Source organism: Astatotilapia calliptera, chromosome 1 (assembly GCF_964374335.1).
Source record: "Astatotilapia calliptera chromosome 1, fAstCal68.1, whole genome shotgun sequence".
In the NCBI taxonomy this organism is placed as follows: domain Eukaryota; kingdom Metazoa; phylum Chordata; class Actinopteri; order Cichliformes; family Cichlidae; genus Astatotilapia; species Astatotilapia calliptera.
This window is the reverse complement of record NC_137422.1, coordinates 23,118,874-23,135,794: the sequence shown is the minus strand read 5'-3', so window position 1 is coordinate 23,135,794 and position 16,921 is coordinate 23,118,874. Positions and strand designations below refer to the sequence as shown.

The following is a 16,921-nucleotide window of genomic DNA, read 5'->3' as shown; positions in this document are numbered from 1 at the left end:
ACGCAGAACCACACCGGTTACACCTGCCAATACTCGTATTCTATGGTAAATGCCAATCTGACTCTACAGTGCCAGGCAGTGAGCACAGGGCCCACTAGAGGACATCGGGGCCTCCAGCAACTCTCATGAAGTCTGTTTCTGTTTGTTTGATCAGACACATTCATACCAGTGGGCCCTTCAAGTGGATTTTGTAGTTCTGGCAGCACTCATTCTCTTCCTACATTCACAAAGGAGAAGATACCGGTTCTGCTGATGTGTTAAGGACCTTCTACAGCCCTGTTCAGCTCTCCTAGAGAAACTTTCTGTCTCCTGAAATATCCTCCATGCTCTTGACACTCTGCTGGGAGACACAGCAAAGCTTCTGGCAATAGCACTTATTGCTCTGCAATACTGGAGGAGTTGGACTAACTGTACAGCCTCTGTAGGGTCTGACAGACGGATTTCCTGAAAGACCAAATTCCAGATATCGTCTGTTGCAGGCCATTATGTACAAACGTCATTCTGGCAGTATGTCAGCAGTTGTCAGCAAATCCCCTCTTGCGTCTGCTTGGAAAGCTTCTCATTTTGGCAGAGACTGCCATCAGAGTGAAAGTGTGGAATCAATGAACACTACCATTGGAAGCTGGAGCTAGAAAAGGACACTGGTTTTTCAGCAGGACTTGTAGAAACCACAGTAAGAGCACTGGACATGAATTCACGCATTGTGGATCTGCCATCAGTGCTGTGGCTTTGAAGTTGAGCAAAACTGATGGTAGAAGTATCTTCTGAATTCTTCAATTCAGGATTCTGAGTGCAACCAATTTGAACTAGCTACCCAGAATACATTGCAGCGTAAGCCGTGGCTGCCTGTAAGTGAAATGATTAGTTTTTAAAAATACATATATAAAACCCAAACCATATAAACTGCATATAAACATATATACCATACCCACTTGTCTAGGAGGAGATTATATAATGAGGTACAGCTAAATGATTTGTAATCAGTGTATTGCATCTTTATTTACATTTGAACTGTCTGACTTTGTGAATACAGAATTGCATGCCTTCATATGTGACAAGAAAAGCAGATTATTGTCAAGAATCAGAATATGATTAAACTGTCAACCTAAATAAATATAAAGAGGTAGAATTAAATATCAAAATCCAGACAACAAACCAGTTTAAACTGGTTGTTGTTATGACTTCACTGCATGAAATCGTATTTTGCATCTGTGGGAACAAGAGCTGGCTATTTATTTACACAGAACACAACAAATAACCGCAGTACTGAGACCAGCCCTTATCCAGTCACCTAAAATTCAACTGTGGAGCTCACAGGGTCCCGATCAATTCAAGTTTGAAGCAGATCAGCTTAACGCATATCAAAAAGTGGAGGACCGAGAGACAATGACAGCAGCGACAAAACAAAAAAAACTTGACAGTTAGAGTTGATTAAAGTTGATCACATTTTATTTTTTACATTTTTAAAAAACAAACACAATTTCTAACAAAAACAAACAAACAGTTGCCTCAAGACATTTTATACTGTAGAGTAAAGAACCTACGATATAAGAAAGAAACCCCAACAATCTGATGATCCCGTATGAGCAAGCACTTTGGCAACGGTGGGCAGGAAAAACTCCCTTTTAACAGGAAAAAACCTGTGACAGAACCAGGCTCAGGAAGGGGCGGTCATCTGCCATGGCCGGTTTGCGGGTTGATGTTAAGTTTCTTCAGTATTTGAAGAAAAGCGAAACAGCCTTAAGAAAAAGTTTTTTTATCCTTTTCCCTAATGAAATCCGACCTATAGGAGGCGCTGCGTTGACTGTTCCTTCTTTGCTGTCTGCACTTGTACAGCTGAATCCCTGGATTTAGAGGAAGATTCTACCAGCTGTTTTTGTTTGACACCCAGCTTCCAAGACATTTCATCTTTTGCATGCCATGCAAACCTACTAAATACAGGCTGATCCTTTTTGCGTGCAGCTGCTCTTTTCTGTCGGTTTCTCTGGATTTCAGCTGCAGTGGCACAGTTGTCAAAAGTGGAAAACAGTCTAGATCCTCCACTGCTCTGTTCTCTGTTTTTTATGATTTCACTTGAGGTAACAAAGTTTTCGTTTTCATTTTCTAGACTGAGGGGTGGGCACACTTTCATGAGATGGGATGACTCCGCGTAGCAATCTACTGCAGGGTCCTCAGGAAGATGTTTCATTGTAATAAAACGATCTCCCAGACCCTCAACAGGTGTCATTCTTTTTACAGGATCCACACATAGCATCCATTTGAACAGGCTTCTCGGATTCTTTGTTTGGCTGTGGGTGGTGTTTGGCTAAATCTCTGTGAACTTGTCTGTGATTGATTTACTTTGTTTGATCACAGTGCTTGTAGATACTGAATACTGAACTGATGTCTTCATTACCCATGTGTGTTTCATTATCCCTTTTCTTTTCCAGAAATAGTTCTTGCTGTGCAAAAGTTTTGCGAGATCCCGAGTTTGTTTTGCGAGATCTCACAAAACTTTTGCGAGATCCCGAGTTAGTTTTGCGAGATCTCGCAAAAGTCCCTCTTAATTTTTTTCCTCCCATGTCCCCTGCGGGGCCGACTAATGTGCCGCATGTGAACAAAACTTCCAATCATTTCATATTCACACATACAGGTGGTAGCCCAATTACAGAAAAGCTGCGACAGAACCAGGAGCCCACATGTCTGCAGATTCAGTCACAGGTATACCCAACATGACCTCAGGGGCCCTGTAACCAAGGGCCTGGATTATGGCGCCACATGGAATGTTTGTAGGACTAGTGGCAAACCAAAATGAATAAGTTTAACTTTAAACGGCTGTCAAGACTGATTTACAAGCATGATGTTATCAGGTTTGATGTCCGCATACATTATACCTATGCTCTTCAGAGCGGTAAGAGCTACAAACATCTGCTTTAAAATGACCCGAATCTCATAGAGAGCGAGTGGATGGCGGTACCTGTGACTAAAAAAAAAAATCAAACTAATGTCTAGCATTTCCATTGAAATAAAGGCGCACTATTTGTACTCGAAGATTTCATAGTACTTTACCAAATTGCACCGATCCTTGTCCAGAGCACTCATCTTTTTTTTTTTTTTTTACAACCGCGGCCTCTTTCCAAGCCATCCTTTTGCATTCCCTTTTAGCAACCTTGACTGCAGGGGCGATTTTAGCCCATTTTTGGGGGTGCTTCAGCAAAATGAATCAAAGCACCCCCAAAGATTTCTTGCTGTTTTTGACAATATTTGCTGTTTGTGTGACACACTACTAAAATATAAAAAGCATACATAGGTTGAGACGTAACATTTTAACAATAACAGTATAGATACCCCCCCCCCCCTCTCTCAAAATGGTTTGTTCCAGCTCTCCCCTGCTCTGGCTCTAGCGCCGTTGCTGCCAGAGCGATGGTGGCTGAGACGCAGCGGAGCGGAGGTGTAAGTGCCTGGCTTAAAACAGGACATGTTAGCTGCATTTAACCCTAAGTTACTCTTTATATAGTTAGGTAGGAGTCACACCATGTTTCTTTTTGGCTGAAAAACATTACACCCAGGTAACCTGCAGTGTTGAAAACGTGTTTTCCAATGATGTTTGCTACCCTACAATCCCTACTCTGTAGTAAATTCAGCGACATTTGACCGTCCTGTTGCTCCCATTGAAATGTATACAGCCTATTTAAAATCTAAAACTTAAAATTGTCGTAGCCTACTGTTGTTACCACTGTCCTGTTTGAAATGGAATGAGAGAATCTGGTTATTTTGTCATTTGTGCCGATATTAAACCCAGGAGCCACATTCAGGTAAAAGTGTAATAACAAATGATCCGTCAATAAAGGATAATGTTGGATCAGTGTTTCAATATTTATATCTTTTATTAGATTTACATGTGGTTTGGTTATTTACCTTGTGGTGAAAACACACTGAGAGAGGACTTTTTTATTAGTGATCTTAATAATATATTTTTTTTCATATTAATGTAATTTTTCATCTAATTGAATACAATCTATTTGTGTATGATTGTCAGTCCAAAGAGGGAGAGAGGAAAGAGGGGAACGTGAAGAGAAAGTACAAGTTCAGGAAGAACCAGGTAAGGAAACAGACAGGGAATAGTGACAGGCAAAACAGAAACTGTTTAACCGCTTGAGAGAGTTGACCAGCAAAAGTGATTTGCCAACTTCAAGGTGAGGCGACATAGGTTAAAATAAAAGAAAAAAATCTGCAGAGCCATAGTAGTATTGTCAATAAAGATCTTTTCATACATTGTACCATAGGCAAAGTTGCCTCAATTTTTATAATTTTTTAATCAATATTTTGTACATTTGTGCATTCAAGGACTCTATTTTTGGAGTGTATTTTCATATATCTGTATTGTATTATAATACACATTAAAAGTTAATCTCTGTCCAAAAAATGCACTTAGTTTACTTTTTACTCACTATGAGCATCATTCATTATTCTTCATTCTTCTTCTTCTTCTTTCTTGATGAATTTAAGAATCTTATGAATTATTATGGAAAGTTTGCAGACTTGCACAGAGATGGTAAAATTATGATGACTGATAACGGAGATGAAGACAACAGATGATGAGGACAGGGAGGAACAGGGGTTTAAATACACCAAGGAGACAGTCAGAGGGAACTTGGAACAACTGGAGACATTTAGGGATGCAGGGACTGACAGAGACAGGGAAGAAGACTCATCATGATGAGTAAAGTTTATCTTGCCTGGCTGGGCAGCTCTCTGAGTGCTCAGCACCCCCAAAGCTCTGATCCTAGAATCGCCCCTGCTTGACTGCTACCGTTTCAAATGTGTCCAATTTTACGCATTGCACCACTCGCCCAAAACTTCCTCTTCCTCCAAGCCTTTTTACTTTTTTTTTTACTTTTTTTCTTTTTAAAGTTTTACATCTGCAGGACTTGAAGTTATCTGTCACGGCTACACTGGCAGACCGTGGGAATGTGGGGAAAATAGAACCCAAAACGCAGGACTCTGTGCGATCAGTGCAGTGCATTTATTTACAGTGATGTAAATATTACACAATGAATCCCCGTGTGCGCCCGGTGTTCCCACCGTGCCGTGTCCGTGCTCTGTTTGTCCGTGCCTGCTGCCTTCTCATTTCCGTACTCCTACCGGGAAATAACAGAGGCAGCTGTTAGTACAAATAACTTCACTGTGGCAAGCTCCCACTCACAAACCGACTAGCTAGAGAACTGCAGGAAGTCTCACGCAACAATCCAGCGTCGAGGAGCTCTCAGCCACACTGCTATGTCCTTTGATGTTAAAGAGTGTCTATAAGTTCATGTTAAGCCAAAGGGTAAAACATGTTTGAAACGCTACGAGTTGTAAGATGGAACAGATTTCACAGTCGTCTGTGGCAACTAACAGTAATGTGGAGATTGGTGAGAATGCTGTCGTCCAAAGTAATACGTGTAAATACTCCCACCGCTGCTTCCTGGAGGGGTTTTGAGATTAAGGAATTGTACCACACTTGGTGTTTTCTGTAATTTAATTTGATTACTCTTAAATCTTTGTTTTACATTTCATTTGTTGATATCTAGTGTGGATGCGATTAAGCATTGTTCTTCTACTTTTAATCTTCCGTAAGTTCAATACTGTTCATGTTCAACTTAGAAAAACCATTCAACCACCATTAGATTCCTCTTCTTTTGGACACGCGTGCTTGTATTTTTTTCCCTCATTTTTAACTTTTAGGGCAGCGCGATGGTTAGCACTGTTGCTGCACAGCAAGAAGGTCCTGAGTTCAATTCCACCATCAGGCCTGTATGGAGTTCGCATGATGTTCTCCCTGTTTGCGTGGGTTCCTTCCGGGTACTCCAGCTTCCTCCCATGACTGTCTATTTGTAAAAATAGACAGCCAATGGTGAAAAGAAAGCACACTAATCAAAATATATGACATGTTAAACCAAGTACACCCCTCAATGATTTGATAACTGGTAGAAACACAATCAGCAATTTTCTTTTTGACTTCATCAGTCTCTTATATCATTGTGGAGGGATTGGGGCCCACTCTTCTTTTTGACATTTCTTCACTTTTCTGAGGTTTGCTGACACTTGTTCTTAAGGTCAGCTGTCTTAAATTTGCAGCACAGCATATCAGTCAGGTTCAGGTCTGGACTTTGATTGGTCATTGCGGCACATTGATTTTCTTTTTCTCCCATGCTGCTGTATATTTTCTGCTGTGCTTGGGATCACTGACATGTTGCATGACCTGATTTAGGCCAAGTTTTAGCTGCTGGACAGATGGCCTCACATTTGATTCTAGAAAACTCCGAAATGCAGAGCAGTTCATGTTTGAATTGATGGCTGCAGGTTGTCCAGGTCCTGTGGCTGCAAAACAAAACAAACCTTCACCCTACTGTGCTTGACAGCTGATATGAGGTGTTTCTGCTTATATGAGGTGTGTGACTTTCTCCAAATGTGGTGCCCTGTATTATGGCCATACAGCTCCACTTTGATCTCATTTGTCCAAAGGACATTGTTTCAGACGTCTCAAGGTTTGTCCAAATGCAACTTTTCAAACCTAACCCTTGCTGTCATGTCTTTTTAGAGAGAAGAAGCTTTCTCCTGGCAACACTTCCAAGCAAGCAGTCTTTAAAAAAAAAAATTGTTCTGTTATGAACTTTAATCATAACATCCTAAAAGAGTCTGACTTGTAACACTTGTTTATTTTAGCAGTTTTTCTGAGCATTGCATGGTCTGATCTTGGGGTGAGTTTACTCACAGGTCCTCTCCTGGGAAACCTCAGAGCTGTCTTTAATGTTATCCACCTGTGCATAATCGTTCTAACTGTAGAATGATGAATTTCAAATTGTTTTGAAATAGTCCTTTAACAACTGCTTCTCTACGATCTGATGAATTTTACTCCCAAGCATTGTGTTAACATAAGACACAGATCAGCAAAATGCCAAAATTTCTACTTTTATTGAGGCGCTCACACTTGCTGATGATCAGTTACACGAGTGCATTTGATTAGCAGAAACTGGCTGCTTTGTACTGTCTTAATTCCTATGAAAGCAGTGAGTATGGACTTAGTATTTTTCACACACACTGCTTCTACATGTTGGCTGAATTTTTCTTATATAAATAAAGGCACAATGTAATACGTCGTGTTTTTAAGGGAACTGAGGTTGTATTTGTCTATTTTTAGACTTGCAAAGCGGCAGATTAATTTTATTAAGTCCTGATAAAAAAAAAATACCGTAGAATCAAAGTGACTTCATTTTCATATTACTATGTCAGGATCTAGCTTGTTCCTGTTTTTCTTTTTATTTTACATCATTGGATGCATGTGGCGATATTAGTTTAGTTTAGTTTTTGTTTTTTGTAAAAGAATAGTACTTAATATTTAAAAAAATCTCGCATCTATGCTCATAAAAAATGTATGTCTACTAGTAGACACTAGTGGGCGTGCTAGTACTTGAAATAGAGGCTCGAATAACGCTACATAATCTTAAATTAACTCCGGCAATAGGATTAAACACCTATAACTACACCGGTGTTCTACTCTTTTCTTGTTGGCAGAAAAAAACAGAAAGAGAGACTCTCCCGTCTGGGTTGTAACGACCATTTTATATTGTTGTTATTATTATTTTTTAAGGCACACTTTTCAAGAGTAAAGAACCTGTCGTAAAGTGTCGTAAAAGTAGATGGCGGGGGTTCAGCGCCCCCATGCGGCATTACAGGCAATGACTGCATTGTAGAAGCGGCCAGCCAAGAGACGACCTGCTGGGTAAACAACAGTGGATGCCTCGGAAGGCAGGAATGGGAACTTCGTCGAGGGCAAACAGTGAGATTTTTTTATCTTGTCACATAGAGAAATAACACGGAGGTCGTATTGTCTCGTCCGAGTCGTCTGGGTTTCCATTTCGAGCCAAAATGGCTGATAATAATCGAGTATTTACTGAGTGAAGTGGAGCTAGCATTAGCTTAGCTCGTAGCCATCCGGGGCCCACTGCCTTCGATTTTGCTTCTCGGCACGGCTCGGGACTGTGTTGCCAGTTTCACAATCCCGGCCGCTACAGTCCTCCGGGTCGCGATTTCTGCGTGCTAGGCCTGCCTAGTTGCAGTTCGGGTAACACGTAGAAAACTACCTGTTTTCACTACTTGTCACTATTTCCTGCAGGATTCAACCCCGCATGTTGCAAAAAGGACGGTGACACATTTTGAAAAAAGGATTTGGACACAGGTACGTGTTGTCTTTGTTGTCTTCTGTCTGGGATATTTATCAGGCAACGGCTTGCTGTCCACTCTGGTTTCTCTCGATTCGTTATCGTAATATTGGTAGCTGATATTGTGGTGCGAGTGCTTTCCTAATAAAGCGACATTATCCAGCCTCAGTCACTTCGGCACCGTTTATGGGACATACAGAGAGAGAGAGACAGACAGACAGGCAAGCAGGCAGGCAGGCAGACAGCAGCTGGGCTTATTGTAATTGTTAAGCGTTGTAGAAAGTATGCTTAGCCCCCAGCTTCAGGCTCGATACTGCCAGCCTAAATAAATCTATGTATCTGTGTTTTTGCTTGCCTAATCAGTTGTTAGTGGTCAGAAAGCACTGTGGGTATCGTTAGAGCTCAGCAGTACTGAATCAGTCGTACATCTTGAATTGGTTTGCTGTTGCCATTTCTGATTGCACCCACCCCCATGTATTTTCTAGTATAGATAGGCACCAGTTAACGTGGTAGAACTACCCCTTTTCTTCGTGATCTTATCGCCTGCATTAGAAATCAGCAGTATTATGGTGCAGCTTTGAGCCTTTGGGATTTTTTTCCCCTTCAGGGCTGTCCTCTGAGGCCCCTGAATTCATGCTTGTCATTGCGCAGCTTTTACAGTGAGATCTGAAGCACTCTCACTTATGTGTTTTATATATATATATATATAAAAGCATATAAGACCATTGTTGCATGTGCTTTTTACAGTTATGCTAAATACTTAAGCAAATCACTCTCTGCTCGCATAAAACCCAGCATCCCCTTTGACAGAAGTTGCATCTTCAGGTCAAGTGACAGCCAGGGTGCTGTTGTGCAATATGCTGCTAATGGACGTCACTTGTGCATTTGGCTTTTCTCTGTCTCAGGAAATGCTCTATAACCTACAGGAGTTGCACAAATGTACATACCAAAGCAGTGCAGTGCATTTTACTCAGACAGTTCCAGGAGCATGTTGAACTGTGTAGTGTTTTTTTTTTTTTTTTTTAAAATCCCTATTTTGTATCTTAAAAAGAAATGCTTATTTTTGCTATCAACTGACTTTGTGTCTGTCCTAAATGCATGCAGTGTTCTTCATGTTTGGTATTTTAGCTTTTAGCTCCATTTTTTCTAAAAGCAGATTGAAGCAGGAAATTGAAATCCAATTCATATTGTTGTGAATTGTGTGTTCCCAGCACACAATGTGGACAGGGACTAGCAAAGCACTGATTTCATATTTTTGTGTTGTGTTACATCACTTGTACTTCCAGATGGCTGCATTGACAGAGTTGGTACAATATGTTCCCAAATTATATTCTGAAATAGTAGCATCATGAATTTGTTTTCTGATTGCATCGGGTCAACAAGTACGACCAGCTTGTTGCTACATGCATACAGTGCAGACTATTTGACTTTGGGTTTACTGATGGTATAAAGCGCCCTAAATCAGAAAAAAGTTAGCCAGAAAAATACTGATCTGCTTTTTAAGAGATGATCAAATAGTTTGTTCGTGCTTGAAAATACCTTATACAGAACTAGACTGATTGTGTTAATGCCAATATTTGGGAAGTTTAAATTTCTCTATCAATATATTTGCAACTGTTGAGGTACATATAGTGTATTATAGCTTTACTGAAAAATGAACATGATAGGATTGCCGATTATTAACCCTTCAGTACCTAACCTATTGCAAAGTCACTGCTTGGCTCCATTCTGGTGCTACTCTACTGCATTTGCTGCAGTAATCTTTGAGCCTTAGCTGTTCTGATGGAACAACTATGTGATGTTGCTATTACCCCCAAACATATTTCTCTGCATTATAATCAGTAAAACGAAAGATTCTGATGCCAAAACATGAATGCTCATAAGGTATATTAAATAAGCCAGTATCCACTTATACATGGATATATAGGTCAGGCTAGGATCCCATGTTCTACAGTATGTAAACAGAATGTTTTCTGCCCTTTTTAATAGCAATTTTAAAGCCTTTTCTATTACAGATTTCTAATGTGTACCTTTGCAGTCCATATGTTTCCAAACACAAATCCAGGATTGCCAATAATGCCAAGCTATGCAATATATTTATTATGTAATATATTGCAAGAAAGTATTCTGCTTTACATCTACTGAATTCTGGATTTGATTTGATATTTATGATTGAATTAAAAGCAGTTTCCAGTTTCACTGATCACTAAATGGCATCGTGATTTTCTTGACAGTTTGGAAACAGAGCCCTATCGGTTTTTATACTCCATGTTGGTGCAAAGAGCACTGTTGACTGCTGTGTGCTTTTAGAATGTACACGTGGAGTCACGGAAATTGCTTTTTTTTGTTGTATGTGCAAAAATGGTTTAAATTTCACAAATGACTGGGTTTGTCGTTGTTCTGGGAGACTTCAAAACCACTGTGAAAAAATTTCCCGCGGCACCAGAGTGAAAAAGGCTCCTTCTCTTCACAGATACACGTTGGTGCACCCAAATATAACTCATATAGTCTCAGAGTCATGAAATAAACGCGAGAATTTGTCTCCCTTTCAGATTTTTTTTTTTTTTTTGTCATGCTTTTCTTGGTATCCACAACAATGCAAACATATCAGGGCTGTTGACTCATCATTACTTTGAGTCAGCCTATGGGTATTTATTTACTGTCTTTAATCAGCAGCTTGGGGTCATTTTGTGTTAATTTGTATGAGAAAACAAAATGACCTGTTCAGTGAATAGATTGTCTTGTATTTAGACGGTGAGGTATTGTTTTAGATGAATTACTGTTTCTTCATGTTGTTGATTGGCCAGTGAAATGTCAAAAATGTTTACCTTGAACAATTCAGTGCAGAATGAAAATAGAAGTATAATTGTCTTACAGTCTATTTAAAAAATGCTGCATTTGGTTAAGGATATTAAGAATGAAGACTTGTTCGTGCATTCATGCACTTCTCGGAGTCAGGAAGTCTAGCTCCGGCCTAGCTGTGTTCACCTGCTCTTGAGTTGGAATAAGGAAACACAGTTTAGTCCTGAAAGACGACATGATAAATCATTGCTAGGAGTGATTAAATAACTTGTTGACAGCTGTCTGCAGGTTTTATCCAGCTTATTATTAAAGTATTCAAATAAAAATATTCTCAGACTTTGTTTAGTTTAGTTTTTTAGTTTCAACATGAATGAGTGTTTACTTGAATTAAGAAATGATTATTTTTCTCCTTTTAAACACCATCAGTACAGAACAATCATCTACTATTTCTCTTTTATGCATCTTAGATTAAATGTATGTTTCTTACCTGTTTTTGCATCTAGTGTTTTTTGTTTGTCTGTTTGTTTGTTGTCGTTTTGTTTTTGTTGTAGGATAGGCTGCAGAGGCCATAACAGAGTCCATCAGTAGTTGATGCTTTTGGTTTTCCCTCTCCGTGTATTTTCTTCTGGATGTGTAAACAAACATTTACATTTACTTCAGTTTAAATGATGTCTGTAAGGCAGATTGTAGTCATGTTTGAAGAACACTGAAAAGCACATGATTGAATTGTCTTATTTAGTTAAGTTGGTCAATTGAAGCTGCCTGACTACTGAGGACTTTAAGTGTGTTTACTGTGTAACATAGACTATTAATACCTCATCCATCAGACCTACATTGAGCTGACAGTACTCATTCACATTTTGCTTATTTTATTTTCTGTTTCTTTGTTGACTGACCTGTGTTATTTAACTCTTACATTTTCCCCCTTTTCTAGGTTTGGTGACATGCAGTGGTGAGAAGCTTTGGAATTAATGCAAGTTCACTTGGTTTTTGCTCCTTGAGGTCAGACCTGCCACCATGAAGAGTGAGGTGCCGTCTGAGGCCGCCAACAGACAGGAGCATATGAAGGAGCAACTGGTGAATCCCGAACCCATGGAGGCATCCAAGAGCTTCCCTAACAACATGGAGGTGATTGGAAAAGCTGGCAGCGATTTTGAAACTCTTTGTGAGTCGAGGCATCGGCCCCTGAGAGACACAGGGACACATAGAGACTCAGAACGGAGCTTTCCCGGACGTAGAAAACGAAAAGGCCAACAGGCAGGCCCATCAGACTGCTCGCTCAAGGATGGCCACATCAGTGAGAGTTCACTGGCACCTCAGCGTCCCAGAGTAGAACTTTTACAGCAACCCAGCGAGGATGAGCATAATCACGAGTCCTCTTTTAGTGACTGTGCTTCGTCCCCTTCATCCAGCCTGCGATTCGGGGACTCAGACACTCTTAGCTCGGAGGACGAGGGGGAAGCAGGAGCAACAGGAGGCCAACATAAGGCCCCTGCCCTGACAGGAGGCGGAGCCACTGGAGTCGGCTTGCGCCCTGCTATGGGCCGAACTCGGGGCAGCCGCACTCATAACTGGGTGCGTTCTGATGCTGAGCCCGTGCTGCTGAAGCGGGCGTGCCTGAGCAGCCGGCGGCCTCTACATAGGAAACGCTTTGTGAAAACGGCTCCTGGAGGAGGTCAGCGGACTCAGAAGCAAAAGGAGAGACTACTACAACAGAGAAAGAATCGTGAAATGTTTGCACGCAAGAAGTATGCTCTACACCACAGCACCAGTAGTTCCAGTGAGGAGCTCAGCGGCGACTTGTCCTCTGAATCTTCTACTGAAGCAGAGGATGAGATGTATGTAGATGTCAGCAGCACTAGCAGCCAGACCAACAGTGCTGCTGTGGCCTCAGGTAATCACTAACCCTTACTTTGTTATACATTTATCTCTGTGTTACATTACTTTGTAGGATTAGTTTTTAGTGCTTAATGAATTGACAAGTAAGGGAATAATTTATTTTCTCAGTAACCAGTCTGTAAAAGAAAGATTAGATTGTTTGGACATGACATGGGGTAAGATGGGTTTTATATGTACCAGCAGGCAAAATTATACACCACAGCCTGGGCATTTATTTTTCCATTATGTAATGGGTTGTTTTCAGCTCTTTGAAGAAAAAATCACCACACTTGTAACATTATGATGGAAATTATTTCTCCTAAACATCACGGTCACCATGATCTCTAATGCTGCACAACCATCCAGCATGAATTAACATATTTTAATTGAAGTACGTTGATGCAATGTTAAATTAACATGCACTGAAAAGCGGAACAGAAAAAACAGAAATGGCTCGTGAGGTCAACATGTGTCGTACAGCTTTCACTGACTGCTTTTATTCACAATAAAGGTTGTTAGTGTGGTAGATTAAAAACAAAAAAATATATATATATCCAAATTACTGTAATATTCATACAGTAATGTGCAAAAGTATTGAGTCACTCCTTATTTGTTTATATTTTTCTTCCAAAGAGCCAGGATTCAATCAGTAATTATCCAGACTTTTAAACGGTCTCTTTGGACATTAACTGCTATTTTTTTTAATTCCCTTTCAATCAGGTCCTTGTACTTGATCATTTTCAGAGGAATACTTTCTTTTTTAGTCAAGAGATGGACGAGCACTGTCCACAAATAACAGACATCTTAGCAAGGGACCAATTTAAAATTGCATTTTTAGCAGCAGCCGGTCACAAAAGCAGATGATTTAGTTCCATTTGTTTAATCGAATCTATGACAAAAAGCTAAAAATAACAGTCTGGTAGGCATAAACATAAGTTTTTTGGCCAACAAGGTGATTGACAGAGAGTTATTAGCCAAAAACGTAGCTACAATGGTGTGCAGAGTGTCGTTAAAAATTGGAGGAAACTAGGCAAAAGAAGAACTGACAGGCTTAAAATACTATCAAAGGAAGACAGAGAGTATCTGAAAGTCATGTCTCTAATAGGAAAGCATCTGATTGACAACAATTTAAATTTTCACCATGACAACGATCCTAAACACACTGCCAATTCAATAAAAGCATATTACATATAGTGGAACAATATGAGTCATTATCAAAGCACTGTGGGATCATCTTGATAGAGAACAGAACAAAAAATTTGAATGTCTTTCGAGAAGCCTAGAGAACTATTCCTTAATACTACTTAACAAAATTACAAGAAAACCTGGCTAACACAGTTCAGACTGTGTTTAAAAATGAAGGAGGTTGTACCAAACATTGACTTTCAAGATGTTAGAACTGTATAGTTCACCTATTACACCAATTGCACCAATTTCCCTTTTCCTGAGAAGACTGACTCAAGAGTAGCAGAGTACGGAATTTTTATAGACTTCCTGTTCCCTCACAGCACAATCAGGATCTAATTCTCTGGTGTAGAAGTTTAATGATGAAAAGTATCTCATTTGTTTCTGTAGTTGGAGCCGCTAGCTCTTTAGGTGTGCTGTTACAATTTTGGACTCCAGGTTTGGTTGGGTAGGGTCTCCTACTCCATAATTACTGTGGAATCACAGATGAACAATAGCATCGCTATTAGGGCGGGGTGACGTAGAAGTTTTAAGGTGCAACCATTAGAGCAGTCCTACCCATATATCGCACAGTGTGAAAAGAATCTCAGTAGTGCACAGGTGAGAGAAACACACATTTCCAGGATGAAGAGATTTTTGTATGTTTAATACAATTAATTAATCATAACTAACATAAATTGACAGATATCAGCTGAACAGCTAAAATGCTTTTGTGATGTTTTGGCTTTTTTTCCCTAACAGTTTAACCTTCGACCTATAGACCTGTGTCTGCTCTTTAATGTAACATTTGCACACTGTGTTTTTCACCAATTTAAACACTCGGGGTGAGAAAAAAAAAGGTTATGGCGACAAGACAGATGACTGTCTATCAAAATGCAGTCAGATTAGATCAGATTACGGTGTAATTTAAACATTAAATCATAAGTCATAAAGATCCTCTTTACTTTCATTTAATAATAATGATGGGTCAGTGTAGCTGTTATACACACACATTTACATGTTCAGAAGCATGCATGTGTCCGAACACATCTATCTTGCAAGGTTACATGCAGTGATTGACATGAAGCCATAGCGAGGTAGATTCAATTGTGAATATTATAATAATTATACCACTGAAATAATACAACAGTGTGTACTGCAATCTGAAAGCACAAATGGGAAAACCAGAGTGAAACTAACCACAGAGGTTCAAGTAGAAGCTACTGAAGTGCTGAGCTCCAAACACAGAACTACTTTACCGAGACCTTGCAGTAACGTCCAGCACAGTGTCAGGACACAGCCAAAGCCAGATTTATGGTCCCATATTTTCGTCCATTTTTGTAGCCTAGGTTTGGTGACATGCAGTGGTGAGCCAAAGTTGAGAAAGTCCTTAGTTGTTTTTAACACTATGTTTCACTGTATTACAAAGAACTTCTTTAAATAGTTTGACTTCTTTCAGGCTAAGCTGAAAACTAAACAAGAGTAGTCAGCATTCCAGATAATTTTTAAACTTCCCCCAGCGGGCAGTAGACCACCATAACGTATAGATGTGGGTCTGAAAAGCTCTGTGTACACCTATACATGACCCGCACAGTACCATGAGGGTCCTTAAGAGAAAGAGGCCTTCATCTGGCCTCCTATAAAGACGGACCACAGCTGCTTGGCTAGCCCCTGCTGTGAGCCTGTTGGAAAATCATGGCTTGGCACAGCATGGCTAAATGAGACTAACATGAGCAAAATGAAAACCCTATTAATTTCTGTTTTCTGAAGCTGGATCAGAGTCTACAGGTTTTCCTTTTACAGAAGGAGATTTTATTCTGGCTTACTAGCATGTCCCGTTAATATGAAAGGAAACTAAAAAAATTAAATGAACTTTATTATAGTTTTTGACTTGCATTACAGCATTTCATAAATGTGATGAATGTTGAAACATACATTAGAATTTGATGGCTGAATAATCAGAGCCCTACCTCAGAGAAATGCCAACTGCTGCCCTCTGTACCTGTTCAGGTTTATGAAGCCACTAAATTCAAACTATAACTTTGTGATTTGTTTCTCAGTGACTGTAAGAATGAAATCCTTTGAAAAGCTCCACCTCCGCCTTCGTTCATTGTTTCTTTCATGTAGCTGTTTAGCCCGAGCGATATTTCTGCTGCTGTGGCCCTAAGGGAGAATGGAAAGTTAGTTGTTGTGCCTTTGTGGTGGGAGACAGGTGGGAGAAAACTCAAACACTGTAGAGCAGCAGCCTTTGCATAGAAACAGTGAGTCTCTGAGGAAAAACAAGGCATTTGTTTACAGCAGGGAAAAGCAAGGAGGCAAGTGATGAAACCTTTCTTGTCCAGGGTTTGACGTAGGTGTGTGATGTAGAGAGGAAAGAGTTAAATCATACACGATGTATTAAAATGGGAAAACAATATCACAGCCAAATTTAATTTCAATTCAGTTTCAATGCAGTTTACACCTTAATTGAATTTCTTTAACAAAATCAAATAAAAATTCTGGTAAATTACTGGTTTAAACACAGATCAGACTCTTGGCCAAACTAAATTGCCTCAAGCATATTATGTGTCCTTACAGTGTTGTGTTTTTTTTTAAAAGGTATAGTAATACGAGGTGTTGTTTATCTTATTAAACATTGCACATATTGGCTACAGTTCCCAACCAACTTGTTGTTTTTGTGACTACATAAAGGCTTCACCTGAGTGCCAGGCAGCTAGACTTGCAGAAGGTGCTAAGCAGCAGTTCTCATGAGAGAGTAGGAATAGAAATCACACTGGGGAATTAGACTTCAGTAACATGGCAAGTCACTTGGTGATATGCACAAAGACACGGTTTAACTAAGCAAACAAAGTGCACAAATATACTCTAGCACTAAGTAAATTAAGCAAGCATTA

General features: G+C 39.8%; 1 protein-coding gene across 5 annotated transcripts in view; it reads left to right on the top strand.

Moving 5' to 3' along the window:
* Window positions 1-7,664: 7,664 nt before the first annotated feature.
* Window positions 7,665-16,921, top strand: part of rnf111 (ring finger protein 111) — a 34,832-nt gene continuing 25,575 nt past the window's right edge. For 2 of the 5 annotated variants that reach the window (XM_026168826.2, XM_026168818.2), the window contains exons 1-3: window positions 7,682-7,801; window positions 8,138-8,200; window positions 11,920-12,879. In XM_026168826.2, the coding sequence (XP_026024611.2) occupies window positions 12,003-12,879 (877 nt within the window). In that variant the 5' untranslated portion in view covers window positions 7,682-7,801; window positions 8,138-8,200; window positions 11,920-12,002. Of the gene's footprint in view, window positions 7,802-8,137; window positions 8,201-11,919; window positions 12,880-16,921 lie in introns of all 5 variants that reach the window. The other 3 variants (XM_026168809.2, XM_026168778.2, XM_026168793.2) reach the window with 3 other exon arrangements.